The sequence below is a fragment of the Grammomys surdaster genome, unplaced genomic scaffold, assembly GCF_004785775.1.
Source record: "Grammomys surdaster isolate TR1022 unplaced genomic scaffold, NIH_TR_1.0 125863, whole genome shotgun sequence".
NCBI classification, from domain to species: Eukaryota; Metazoa; Chordata; class Mammalia; order Rodentia; family Muridae; genus Grammomys; species Grammomys surdaster.
Genome location: NW_021620689.1, coordinates 1,787,734 through 1,801,747, shown reverse-complemented (window position 1 = coordinate 1,801,747; position 14,014 = coordinate 1,787,734). Strand labels below are relative to the sequence as shown.

Below are 14,014 nucleotides of genomic sequence, written 5' to 3'. Positions count from 1 at the left end.
CTCATCCTCCCCCGCCTCCTCATCCTCCCCCGCCTCCTCATCCTCCCTCACCTCCTCATCCTCCCCCGCCTCCTCATCCTCTACCTACCAACACGCCTCAGGCCTCTCTTACTGAATCCAGTTCTTCCAAGGCTGGAGTTCACCCACAAGCACTATCATGAGTCCCAAGGACTCCCTCATTGCCCCAGCTCTCCTGAGTTCCTACTGGGCCCAGCCCTGCTCCCGGCACTCAGTGGGTGCTCATCAGCATCTATGCCGACATCACACACTCCTTGAGACTCCACAGCACACACTGCCCTCAGCCCTACACTAAATAGCTACACCTCCTGTAAGTCTCAACCCTTCCCTGGGCTCCTACTTAGAAACAAAACTGACTCTGCCCTCCCAAGCCCTTTCTAGTGGGAGAAGGAGACATCTCAGCGGAAATGACAACATGAGGTTGTGTCTCCCACGATTGATTCAAATGCCAGGGAGAGGAGACCACAGGAAAAGACTCTATCCAGACTTACAGGGAGGGGATCAGGGAGGACTTCCTGGAGGAAAAAGGTGGTTCTGAGGCTTTGGAAGCTGCAGCGTGTTCTGGGCTAAAGGGTTAACTTAGAGGAAGACTTAGAAGATCAAAAAGTGGCATGTTTTAAGAAACAGTTACTGCTTAGGGTTGCCTTGAGGGAGGAGGTGGGTGGGATTAGCTCAGGGAAATTTTTTGGAGCACTGGGAAGGAGGTCTTGCTTTTCGATGTGATACAATGTTTCAGGTAGAGCTGGGGGTCACCATAGGTTTTGTTGTAGAGATGTCTGGTATAGGGGCTCTTGGGGAAATGATCTGGGCTCAGAAGGGCTATAAGCAGGAGACTGTGATTCACAGAGGGGCTGAGCCACCTGGTGAGGCTGTCATAGCGACGCCAGTCCTCTGTCTGTCCTGAGCACAGTACCTAGGCCTCACACAGGATAGGCAAGCCTCTACCACTGAGCCACACCCCCAGCCTACAACTAGAGCTTGAATGGCTTTTACATAGAGTTGACAGAGGCCAGGGGTGGGAGTGGCAATGACAGAGGCACAGCCTTGTCTATGTGGCCAGAAAAGGGGACTTGAGGATCTGGAGAGATGGTGCAGCAGTTAAGAGCATAAGCTGCTTTAGCAGAGAACCTGGGTTCAATTCCTAGCACCTATGTCAGTTCACACCCATTTGCAACTCAAGTTTCAGAAGGCCCAACACCCTTTTCTGGCCTCCTCCAGCACCAGGCATGCACATGGTACACAGACACATATGCAGGCAAAACATCCTTACAGAACTTTAAAAAAGAAAAAAAAAAAAAAAAAACAGTGCCTGGGAAGCAAAAGATTCCAGAGCAGAGGTAAGGGGTGGGAGGCGAATGGGAAGGGCTGATGTCCTTTCTACTACTCTCTTCCCCCTCAAGCCTAAGAAGCCTTCCCAGGCAGCCCTGGACCTAGTCACCACAGAGAGCAGCAGGAAGTGGGGGGATCTTGCTCCTCTACTCACCACTGACAAAGTCTTGTTGAACCAGGGCACTCAGCACCTTAGGGCCTTTGTACAGGCTGTTCTCCTGTGAGGCACGTGCCCTTCCTGCCCCTAGCCAGCTGGCTCAGAGAGTGAGTGCTCTGTGCCACTCCCCGTAACTCTGTCACAGGGCCAATCCTGCTTCTCTACTGCTGGCTAGACCATTGTCACCAAACCCAAGCACTCAGCTCCCAGCAGCCCTGGGAACCTGTTAGTTGTTCAGTGAATGCCCAGGGAAGGAACTTATGCTTCTCCTTTGCTTTTTTTCTTTTTCTTTTCTTTTTCTTCTTGAGACAGTCTCAAATAGCCCAGGCTGCTGAGGAAGACCTTATACTTCTGTTCCTTCCGCCTCCACCTCTCCAGTGTTGGGACTGCAGACTTGCACAATCACAGCGGATTGATGTAATTCTGAGGATGGAGCCCTGGCTTCATGCATGCTAGGCAAGCATGTGACCCACGGAGTGACAGCCCTAACCCCTTTTGTGTCCTCTATGCATCCCCAAACGGGTATCATCTTCCTTGGGTCCTTTATTCAAGGTCATATTCTCATGTGTGAGCCAATCCCACCTCCATGGAGCCCCCTCCCACAGTCATGGGTACCCCTCCCCGACACTCTCAACTGAGACTTGGGGGGGTGGGGAAACTCCTGTTCCATCCTGGTAAACAGTCCTTGGTTCACCAAGCTGACCCCTGCCCATCACTGAGTCCCCACATCCGAGCTTGGGAACCCTTATGGGCCTGAGAGCTCTCATGCTGGCTTCTGGACCCTCCTTCAACACAGCCAATCCTGCTGCCTGACCTCTGTATCCTGACTCTCCCAGGATCTTCAGGTCTTTACTCCATCAATTTCTCTGCCTTTGGGTGCCTCTGAGTCTTGACATTCCATCCTACCCACCTCACACTTCCCTTTCTTCCTCTCCCCCATTTTTTTTTCTTTTTGAGACAAGGTTTCACTCTGTTTCTCAGTAGTCTTCCTGAGTGCTGACTGCTCCACCCCTTCACTTCTGGAAGTCTTCTCTTCCCCTCACTCCCCAGCTCTTTTGTTGTTGTTTTGTTTATGTTTGGTTGGTTAGTCTTTCGAGACAAGGTTGCTCTGTGTAGCCATGGCTGTCCTAGAACTCAGTCTGTAGACCCAGCTGGCCACAAACTCAGAGTTCAGCCTGCCTCCACCTCCTGAGACTTCCACCTTCCTGTGTGGAGTTCCCACCTTTTAACTTGGTTCTTTTCCCCAATATCCCTCCTCTACCTCTTCCTAAACCCCTCTCCCTCTGTTTCTCTGTGGAGAACAGGAGTTCCTGGGGCATGTGCTATTAGCCCTGGTCCTCCATAGTCACTCTTCTGAAAGCAACAGTGTTACTTTTTTTTTTTTATTACCCCATTGCTTTTGTGCCTCCTGTACTGAAGCCAATGCCAGTGGGGCTACAAACTATACCTGCTCCTGATGCTTCACTTGTTTGTGGTTCAGGCATCGGGCTTGTTGGTACCTCCCTCTTCTGATGAGTACTCTCTTCTCATGGCTCCTGTGATGCAGGATGCTTTTCAGAATCCTTCCCCGTCTCTCGGTTTGGATTCAGCAAGGCTAACCTCTTCCTTTTCTGTCTTTCTCTTGGATGTCTAATTCTCTTTCAAGTCTCTAGACCAGTGGTTCTCAACCTTCCTGACCCTGCAGCACTTTAATACACAGCTCCTCATGCTGTGGTGACCCCTGACCGTCAAATTGTGATGTCGCTACTTCATAACTGTAATTTTGCTACTGTTACAAATTGTAATGTGAATACATCTGCTATGCAGGATATCTGCTGTGTGACCCCGAGGTTGAAAGCTGGTGATATAACCCACTTGCTGTTCACACGCCTGCTTGTCTTTTTGTGTGCATGTATGTGGGAGTGGGTTGTTTTGTTTAGTGTTTGGGTTTCTTCGAGGCAAAGTCTCCTGTAGCCTAGCTGAGGCCAGCTTAGAACTTGCTGCATAACCAAAAACTGCCCTTGAACTCCAGACCCTTCAGCCTCTACCAAGTGCTGGGATTATAGTCCTGCAACACCGTGCCCAGTGTCCCACTTTGCCTTGGATGCCTGTTTCCACAGTCAATCTACTGACGAACTGTGTCTCTTGAGCTCCAGCCCCACAGGCCCCATTGCCTGCTGGCCCCTTTCATGAGTGTCTCACAAGAACTGCCCACGCAGCATGACTAAGGTCCGTCTCATCTTCTCCTGGTATTTCTGACAACTTTATCCTGTTTAACAAGTTTGTCTCAAAGTCACCTTAACTTGTGCTTTGCCCTTTACTCCACAACCCAGCACCTGGTATCGGGGATCTGTCCCCTGCAGATCTCAGCTCTCTATACTCCTCCCTGGCATTCAGTCCTGCTCCACACCCTGCTCACCGGTTTTTGAAGCTGGTTCTCACAAAGTATCTTACGCGAGCTTCAGATTGCAAATCTTCCTGCCTTGGCTTTCAAAGAGGTGTGCTATACCTCTGCCGTCCTTTCTTGAGGGTTTTGACCTGGGTACCTTTCAGCTTCCGTCTCTGCCACCTCTTCTTCAGCCTATTGTCCACAGCATTGAGGGAGCCTACTAAAGTGAAGGAAAGCCTGACTATGGCTCCCGCCAGCCTTCCTTGCTGCCTTCGAGCTAGTATCTTTGTGTCTTCTATAGAGTTGAGGTTCTTCTCGATCTGGCCTTTCTTCTCTTTCAACTACTGGTGTTAACATTCTCCCTATGATCCACCTATGCTGACTCTGGGTGTGCCGCACTTCCATAGCCAATACCAATGTCAACGGAGAAAAATGTAGTGGCTGGTTCAGTGGGCACTGAACACTGGGGCTCTGAGGAGGTCTATGCAAATCTGTTTGTTTGTTTGTTTGTTTGTTTGTTTGTTTGTTTTGAAACAAGGTTTCTCTGTGGATCCACGGCTGTCCTGGAACTTACACTGTAGACTAGGCTGGCTTCCAACTCAGAGATCCACCTGCCTCTGCCCCCTGAGTGCTGAGACTAAAGGTGTGTGCCATCACCTCCTGACACAAATCTGATCTTAACAGAGAGGCTAAGCAGAGAGACTGACTATTGAAATCTTGCTATCAAGAGCTGACCCACATTGTGCAGGCCCAGAGTCACAGTACTTGGGAGGTTGTGGCAGGAGGCTTGAAAAGTGCAAGGCTAACCCGGACTATAGAGCAAGTTCAAGGCTAACCCAGACAATTTAGTCAGCTCCTATCTCAAAGTAAAAAGAAGGCTGGAGATGTGGCTGACAGGTTTACCTAGTACCTGAAGGCCATGTATCATTCCTCAATACTGAAAGCCAAAACAAAAGAAAACAAGGACTAAAACCACACAAAGCTACAGGAGGGACACCTGGGCCATCGCAGCCATTGAGGCTAAGGCAAAAACACAGAGTGACTGAGCATTCAACTCTGAAACAAACCGAGTCAAGTGTCAGGGACTAAAAAAACCTTCCATGAGCCAGGCAGTGGTGGCGCAAGCCTTTAATCCCAGCACTTGGGAGACAGAGGCAGGTGGATTTCTGAGTTTGAGGCCAGCCTGGTCTACAGGGTGAATTCCAAGACAGCCAGGGCTATACAGAGAAACTCTGTTTCCAAACAAAAAACAAAAAACAAAAAAAACCTTCCATGAAACAGAAACAGTCCCTAAACTCTACAAGTGGCCGCACGCACTTGGCACGCGCTTGGCACACGGCTGAGCAAAGCCCTAAAGTCTCCGCAGTGTTGCCCCTGCAGTGAGCAGAAAGCAGTGTTTAATTTTACCAACCTGGTCCCGCTGACTCCATGCAAACGAGTGTCACATTAAAGACGTCATTGAGCCATGTTTGTGGTTTCTATGCTCCCTCTATCAGCCTCTATTTGCCTCTTGCATGCTGTGTTCCCCGTGCCTGGAAAACATACTGCTGAGGCATCGTGGTCCAGTAACTTAACCTCTTCATCTCCTCATCTGTAAAAAGGATGGTGGATACCGGCAGTGGGAGGGGCAATGACTTCACACCCACCATCCCAGCGCTTGGAAGGCAGAGGTGGAGGATTGTTTCACGTTCAAGGAAGCCTGGGCTACGTAGCAGTTCTGGGATAGCTTGGGCTACAGTGTCATCTCAAAAGGGAAAGATCAAAGCTGAGGGCATACCTTGGTTGGTAGAGGGCTTCCCTAGCCTTCGTAAAGCACTGTGGTCACTTTCTAAAGCCTCATAAAATTGGATGTGGTGGCACAAGCCTGCCATCCCAGTGCTCAGGAAGTAGAAGCTGGAGTTCAAGGCTAGCCTTGGCCACATAGGGAGTTTGAAGAGAGCCTGGGCTACTCGAGTAAATGTCTCAAAAGTAAACAAACAAAAGCAAGTGGTCTGCAGCCAAAATGTCTGGGAAGTGCATCTTTCCTTTCTCTGTCCCCTTCCAGAGAGTCACTGCACAGGTCTGTGTTCAGGGTTGCAAAAGGGCCAGCAGGGAAAGATTCTGTTGAAGTGGTGATGTCCACCATCCCAGGTAACTGGAGCCTGTGGCCAGAGGACCACGAGTTTGGGGCCAGCCTGGGTTACATAGTGAATCTTTGCTCAAAATACAAACAAAACATTGGACATGGTGGTGCCCACCTTTAATTCTAGCACTTGGGAAGCAAAGGTCGATGGATCTCTATGAGTTCAAGGCCAGCCTGGTCTACATACAAGTCCCAGGATAGTGAAGTTTCATAGTATAGACCCTCAATCAAAAAGACCAAAACAAGAGATCGGGATTAATCCCAGTACTCCAGAGTCTGATGCAGGTGGGTCTTAGAGGTTAAGGCCAGCCTGCTCTACAGAGCAAATTCCAGGAAAAACACAGAGGAACCCTGTCCTCAAAACAAAACAAAACAAAACACACACACACACACACACAAACTCCCCTTTCCCTTGAAAAGAAAGATTTTTTAAAAAATAAAATTTAAAAATAGTAAAAATGTAAATTTAAAGGCAGAGCCAACAAGATGACACTGCCAAGCCTGATGACCATCATTTGATCCTTGGGACCCACATGGTCAAAGGAAAGGAGCAAAAGTTGTCCTGTGACCTCCTCACATGTGCAATCACACACACACACACACACAATATTAAAACAAAAGAAACAACCACACACACACAAAAAAACCAGGACCAGCAAGATGGCTCAGGAGGTAAAGGCACTTGCTACACAGCCTGGTGACTGGAGTTTGATCCTCAGATCCCATTTAGAGGCAGAAGGTCGTCTTCTGACCTCCTCACAAGTTCAGTGGCACAGAAGTGCAGACCACCCCCTCACCTACCCTACTCCTGCCCACCCACAACTACTGTTGCCACTGCTATTATAGCAGTAATACTGTTCCTAGTAAGTAATATATTATTACTACTATAAAGCTGAAAGTACACATGGTTGGGGCAGGATGGCTCAGTGGCTTACTCTGCAAGCACAAGGACTCGAGTTTGAATCCACAGGACCCACAAAACCAAAAACCAGGCATGGCTGTGCACACCCATAACTCTGTCACTGTGGGACAGAGAGAGGCAAATCGTGAGCACTCACTGGTCAGCAAGGCTAGCCAAAATATCCAGCTTCAGGGCAAATGAGAGACCCTGTCTCAAGGCTACAGAGCAGAGAGTGAGGGAGGAATAAAGTCAGCATCCTCCTCCGGCCTCCATACACTCGCATGTGGCTGTGTACGCTCACACACTCACCTCACATCCACGCACCATACTACACATAAATCGGATAGACAAGCGATTCTGTGAGATTCGTTTCACATGCTGGTTCCAGGTCTCACCGGCGTCAATACCCTTTCCCTCGAATCCTCTAGTTAACATCTGTTAGAATCCTGTGCAAAGGTCTCTCTACGGGAAACACTGCCCACGGGACTGCAGTTCCTTAGTGTGATACAGAGAAAGGATACCTTATCTCCCACCATTCCCTCCCCCACATTATCTGCACGGCCCTTTGCCCCTCTCTGGTCTTGTTCCTTCCAGTACCCTTAATTCTACTCTAAAAGAGATTTCTACTGGTCCTTGAAGAAGGGCCTATGGCTCATCTTTATGAGTCCGTTCTCTTTCTTCCTCTCCCTCCTCTTTTTTTCTTTTCTCCTTTCTTTCCTTTTTTTAAGACAATCTCTTGCTTTATTGCCCTAGTCTGACCTCCAACTCATAATTCTCCTGCCCCATCTACCAGAATGCTAGGATTATATGCATAAGCCACCATGCCGGCCTTCCCCAGACCCTTGAGTCCAGTGTTGCTGGGTGGGGGCTGCCAGCACTCCCATAGGGATGCTTGTCTGCCCCATGGAAGGCCAGTGTGTCTGCAGAGAGGCTCAGTTTATTTGTTGTCTGACCCCTGAGTTCATCCTGCATGTGGCACAGGGAAGGCGCCGAGTGTGGGCTGAACAGTTACTGAAGGCTCAGAATGAAAGCTGAGACTCAGTGCTGCCTTGGACGGTCACACTGCCTTCAAAGACAGCCCTAGACCAGGATGTCTCAACCTCAGCATCACAGACATTTTAGACCACATCATTCTTTTTGTCCAGGGTTAGTCCACACATTGGAGGATGCTCAAGGGCTTCTCTATTTTTGTTTTGTTTTCAAGACAGGATTTCTCCATGTAGCCCTGGCTGTCCTAGAACTGGCTCTGTAGATCAGGCTGGCCTCAAATTCAGAGATCCACCTGCCTCTGCCTTCTGGGTGCTGGAATTAAAGGCATGGGTTACCACCATCCGGCTATCAAGAATTTCTCTTATTTCTACTCTCTTGATGCCAGTACCAACTGGCTTCTCTGGTTGTAATGATCAAAAGAGTCCTTAGCGACTAGAGAGATGGCTCAGCAGTTAAGAGCACTTGTTTCTCTTGCAGAAAACCTGCATTCAGTTCCCAGCACCCACATGATGGTTCACAACAGTCCAAGGCCCTCCAGGCTTCCAGGCATGCACATGGTGCACATATATTCATGCAGGCAAAACATTTATATGCATAAAGTAAGAGATAAATCTTTTAAAAACCATCCCTAGGGTTAGAGATTTAACTCTGTAGAGTGCTTACCTTGCTTGAGCAAGGCCCTAGGTTTGGCTATCAAACCACATGGACCAGGCATAGTGGCATCTGCTTGGGACCTCAGGAAGTGAAGGCAGGAGGGCAGAAGTTCAGTGTATCTTCTGACTACAAGAGACCCAGTCAAGTTGAGACCATTGTTCTAGGCACAGGCTATTCTAATTGTCGTTCTGTCTTTTTCCTTGGCTCATTTAATCCAGGGTTTGTCTTGACCTTAAAACTTTACCAGCAGTTGAGAAGCTACATTGGGTACCTTAGGCTGAAGTTTCATCCTGTTGGAGAGAGTCAGGATAAGTTAAAGGAACATACAGATTTTTACCCCTGCAAGTCTATAGGCTCAGGATGTGCTAGAGCCGGGAAGTTAGGGGTACAGGTCTAGATATCTACACTACCTAGTTAGGGGCTTCCGGGCTTGTGCCTAAGGCGACCTTGCACAGAGCTATTTGCTTAGCTATGCCTTCTGAGATGCACATTCCCTTTGTGCAATGAAGCCCCAGAAGAATCACATCCCATCTTTGTGGGAGTCTGGAAATATGGGGTCTTCTCTACAGCCACCTTTTTATCCTTTCTCTACCCTGCAGTCAGCGCTGAGGGGAGCCAAGCTTGTGCCAAAGGCTGTGAGCTCTGTTCAGAAGTCAACGGTTGTCTCAAGTGTTCACCCAAACTCTTCATTCTGCTGGAGAGGAACGACATCCGCCAGGTGGGCGTCTGCCTGCCGTCCTGCCCACCTGGATACTTTGATGCCCGCAACCCCGAGATGAACAAATGCATCAGTGAGTGTGTGTGGGCAGGGGCTGGAGAGGCCCCGGACCATGGAGGATGGTGTTTTAGCCAGTGAGAAGTGTTGAGCAGGCACAGGAAAGAGGGGTGGGGCTCTTGATTCAAATATACAACTGCCAGGCAGACATCTTCCTAGATACTCCACCCATAATCCCACAGTGTACAAACCAGAACCTCATCCTCCTCTCTCCATATCTGTACCTACTTCTCTCCCCACAGGTCACTCTGAGTATTCCAACTCATCTGTCAAGCCAAGACCCCAAAACCAGTCTCTCGCTGGGCTGCCCAACCCACTCACCAAGCACAACCCCTCCCCCATTGTCATATCTGGGTTCCTAACACCTGTCACCTACCCCATTTCCATAGCCTATCCATCCGTCTTCCAGCCCACCAGGATGCTTCTGAGACCCACAACCTGATGCATACTCCTGCCATTAGTCACGTCATGTCAGTTCTACTCTAACTGCAGGGAAGCCCCTGTCTGGCCATTCTGCTCTCTTACAACTCCCCTTGGCTTCTGGATCTGCCTTTTCACCCCAGCCACAGTTCCATGTGTTGTAGGGCACATGCTATCCTGTCTCCATCCCATCCCTGTGACATTCTGGGGGACAACCAGTGAACCGGTACCTGTAAGCCATACCAGTGTTTCCTCTCTTAGTTCAGTGCCTTGAACTGCAGAAGTCATTTCTCAGGTCATTGAGCCTCATGAAAGCCTTTGGAGGGAGGCTGGGCAGAAGGGACCATAGGTTCTTAGAGCTGATAACTTAGAGGCAATGGGAGGAAATGCCGGGTGCCAGCTAAGCCTTCTGAGTTCTGATCTCAGCTTGACTACTAGCTCATTGTATGACCTTTGAGTGAATCTCAGCCCCCTGACAGCTCATCTTTAAGTTGGAAGTGCTCGCCCCCACCCCCATTGTTGGGAGACACACCTATAAACCTTTCGGTGTCTGGCACTCGATAAATGGTAGCTGCTATTGTTATTTTGGCTCTTATTTGCTAGGTTCCTGGCAATCAAACCTAGGAATCGAAGCATCTTGGGCAAGGTGGGGCATGGGGTGGGAGGCGAAGGGAAGAAGGAGGAAGGGAGGCAAAGTTGAAATTAAGCCACTGGGACAAAGGTACAGAAGGAGGCAGGTGGGTAGCTCGGTAAGGTGAGGTGGGCCCTGGGAGTTGCCCTCTTGGTCTTCAGGACATTGGGGGAAGAAAGGGTTCGCAGACATGTCAGAGTCTGGTTAGACTGGCAGCTGGAGCTTCAGATGCCCGAGACTGGGAGGAAGCCAGTACCACCCAGTCTGGAAAGGGGAGATGGTGGAAAGCCTGTCTGTTTCCAGCCAAGCCCCATTCTGCCCACCTCCCGCAAAGGAGGGAGCTGGCAAGAGGAGGTAGGGAGGGACCCTGGAACTTGGATTTGCACAGGGAGAGGAATTTGCCCTGGGATTGTGCCCACTCTTCTGAGTATATTCTTTCTGCTCTGAGCAGGAGGAGACCCAGCACTGGGTTGCTGTGGGTGTCCAGCAGTGTGGGAAGGGGTGCCACACTGGTGCTGCCTGGGGGTTCATTCTCCCATTTAATCCCACTCTTTTTAGTGGAGCTCTGGAATGCTGAAACAGTCCTGTCTGTCTCTACCAAGCCCAGAAGGCCTTCTCCTCTCCTGAAAACTTTGGATCTCATACTGAGTCCCAAGATCTGAGACCATTTGGGTTCTGGTGGGCTGTTGCTGGCAAGAATCCCAGCCAGTACTTAGGAGTGGCTACTTGAGTGTCCCTCCAGTTTGAAAGATTCCTATGTAGGAATCCCAACCTAGACCAAGATCCTGACCTCTTTGAGTGGGTGTGAGTGATGGGCTTTGGGACTGAGGATAAAAGTATGTGCCCATCCTGGCCTGGGCCAGACCTGTTCTGCTTCTCTCCTCAGAATGCAAGATTGAGCACTGTGAGGCCTGCTTCAGCCACAACTTCTGCACCAAGTGTCAGGAAGGCTTGTACTTGCACAAAGGCCGCTGCTATCCAGCCTGTCCGGAGGGCTCCACGGCAGCCAATAGCACCATGGAGTGCGGCAGTCCTGGTAAGGTCGGAAGCAGAGGGCACAAAGCAGAACCCAGAGCGGGGAGGGGGGGCACGAGGGGGGAGCAAAACAACGCTCAGCTTCTGTGGTTCTCTGCCTCTGGGCTAAAGAGCTCAGACCCGAGGTCTGAACTGAGGGTGGGTTCGTGAGTATGGGTTCCCTGGGGCACTCAGGGGCAGGAGGGGCGACCCCTTTGCCTCTTGTTTCCCTCCTTCCTACCTCACCTCCTGTTAGCACAATGTGAAATGAGCGAGTGGTCCCCGTGGGGGCCTTGCTCCAAGAAGAGGAAGCTGTGCGGTTTCCGGAAGGGATCGGAAGAGCGGACACGCAGGGTGCTCCATGCTCCTGGGGGAGATCACACCACCTGCTCCGACACCAGAGAGACCCGGAAGTGTACCGTGCGCAGGACACCCTGCCCTGAGGGTGAGCTGCAGCCTCTGCATTCTGGGAACCAGTTATATCTGTGTCCAATGCTGTGCAAGCTGGGAGCGTATCCTGACTGAGAACAGTGCCCTGGGATGCTGTGTGGCAGGAATTAGTAACGTCTGAAGGCATGATCCATGTAGCCGTCCCATTTTAGAAGGGTTCTCGGAGAGGGGCGGGAGTGGCTAAGCCCCAGAAAGTTGGACCCATTCAGACAAGGCCACAGAGCCTGCAGTTGGCAACAAGGTAGATGCTGCCCATTTGGCCCTGTCTCAGAGGCGGCTGATGAGTGGCAGGGAATGGGGACTGTCCCATTTGTCCTGAACAGCCAGGCAATGCTCTAGGGTCTTTTGGGCCCAAGGGCTGAGGAGAAAGGAGGCTGTCTGGTGTGCACTGGGGAGTAGGGTGGACTGTTTCTTGTACTTGTGCTGTAAGGTCCCCTGAAGAGGCTGCAGCCTGAGGAGGCATTGAGGTGACTTCCTGTTACCTTCCCACCCTGTTTCTTTGCCATGGCCTTCTGAGGACCCTTGGGCACCCAGAGTGTCTGTACCTCCTTTGTTGATTTTCCTCCACTATGCAATTGTTGCAGGGCAGAAGAGGAGGAAGGGGGGCCAGGGCCGGAGGGAGAATGCCAACAGGCATCCGGCCAGGAAGAACAGCAAGGAGCCAGGCTCCAACTCTCGGAGACACAAAGGCCAGCAGCAGCCACAGCCAGGGACAGTAGGGCCACTCACATCAGTAGGACCCACCTAGGAACAGTGACCGGTCTCCAGATATGTGTGGAAGAGTCCAGTGCTGTACCTAATAATGAGAACTTTCCAGAACTGGAACATCTGGGAGAGCAAGTCCACACATACCCCATCTACCCACCCATCCATCTATCTATCCATCTATCCATCCATCCATGCACACATATGGCCACATCTGAAAACATCTACACACAGACACACACACACACAGACACACACACATTCTTGAGGTCACCGAAGATACCTCCAGTCTGTGGCCCAGCTGTACATTCAGTCTATGATGCTCTTGGAAGACATATCTGAGAACCTTTTCCAGCATCTGAAACTAAACTTCAAGGAGTGGAACCTTCTGGAGGAACGTCTGGGACAGCATCTGCCGGATGGACGGCAGATTGGAGCCAAAGCTGGAGCAGCTGCCGAGGGAGGGGGGGCGCTCTCCCCTGTCCTGAGAGGCACTCCCAGCTGCGAGACTTGATTGTTGGAGATGAGAATCATTACACATCCGTGGTACACGTCACAGCTGACCTGACTTGGAAACTGCTTAAAGGTTTATTTCAAATTAAAAAGAGAAAAACAAACCCCAGCACTCCATTCATTTTCAGGGTGTGAGGTTTGGTGGGTGCACATGAGAGCAAGGAGGGGCAGGGAGGGCCCAATTTTAAAAGCTCCCCAATAGCCTCTGGCAGGAACAAACCTTTTTTTTTTTTAAAAGATTTTAAAACATTGATATGAGTGTATGTGTGCCTGAGTGAGTTTATGAGCACACGGGTACCCAACAGAAGCCAGAGTTGCAGGAGTTTTTGACCAATTGATGTTGGAGCCAGGAACTGAACCCAGGTCCTCAGCAAAAGCAGCAAGTGTTCTTAATTGCTGAACCATCCCTCTAGCCCCATCTGCCTCCCTGTAAATCAGAATGTGGTCTGTGGGCCAGCCATGACCTTGTGGGCAAGCAGGTTGTTGAGAAAAAGACTCAGGTGCCATCTCAGACATAGTGTACCATGGCACATGTGTTAACCAGGCTCCAGCTAGTAGGCATGCACATCTCAGTCAAGAGGCACTCCTGCTATTCCTCAGAAGAAATCCAGGCCAATTCTGTGGGAGGACTTCCATCTGGGAGGGCAGGGTCTGCATACCAAAAGCTACCCCTAGGGGGAGGGACAGAACAGGCTTTCTGACCATTGTCAAGCTGCCCACTGTCAGACCCTTGGGGAGTGTCCTGGCCAAAAGTGCTGCCATGGCTGTAATGACTTCATGTGGCATTCTGTTATCTGCTGGCATCAGTGTAGACCAGGCTCTGAACTCAGAGGTTGGTTTCTACAGAGAGCCAGACTCAGCCTGCTCTAACAAAGCTCAAAGCATGATGGGAGAGACAGATGTTCATCAAATGAAGGTGCAAGCAAGACCCCAAGTGCAAACAGAGGGAGGCAAGGGCAGGCAGATT

The 14,014-nt window shown here is 50.4% G+C and overlaps 1 protein-coding gene across 1 annotated transcript in view; it reads left to right on the top strand.

The window, feature by feature from the left end:
- The window catches only part of Rspo1 (R-spondin 1), a 22,725-nt gene extending 9,574 nt beyond the window's left edge, over nucleotides 1-13,151 (top strand). Inside the window, exons 3-6 of the mRNA XM_028790154.1 lie at nucleotides 9,139-9,330; nucleotides 11,252-11,401; nucleotides 11,636-11,824; nucleotides 12,414-13,151. Of these exons, the coding sequence (XP_028645987.1) occupies nucleotides 9,139-9,330; nucleotides 11,252-11,401; nucleotides 11,636-11,824; nucleotides 12,414-12,577 (695 nt within the window). The 3' untranslated portion in view covers nucleotides 12,578-13,151. The remainder of the gene's footprint in view (nucleotides 1-9,138; nucleotides 9,331-11,251; nucleotides 11,402-11,635; nucleotides 11,825-12,413) is intronic.
- The last annotated feature ends 863 nt before the right edge of the window (nucleotides 13,152-14,014 follow it).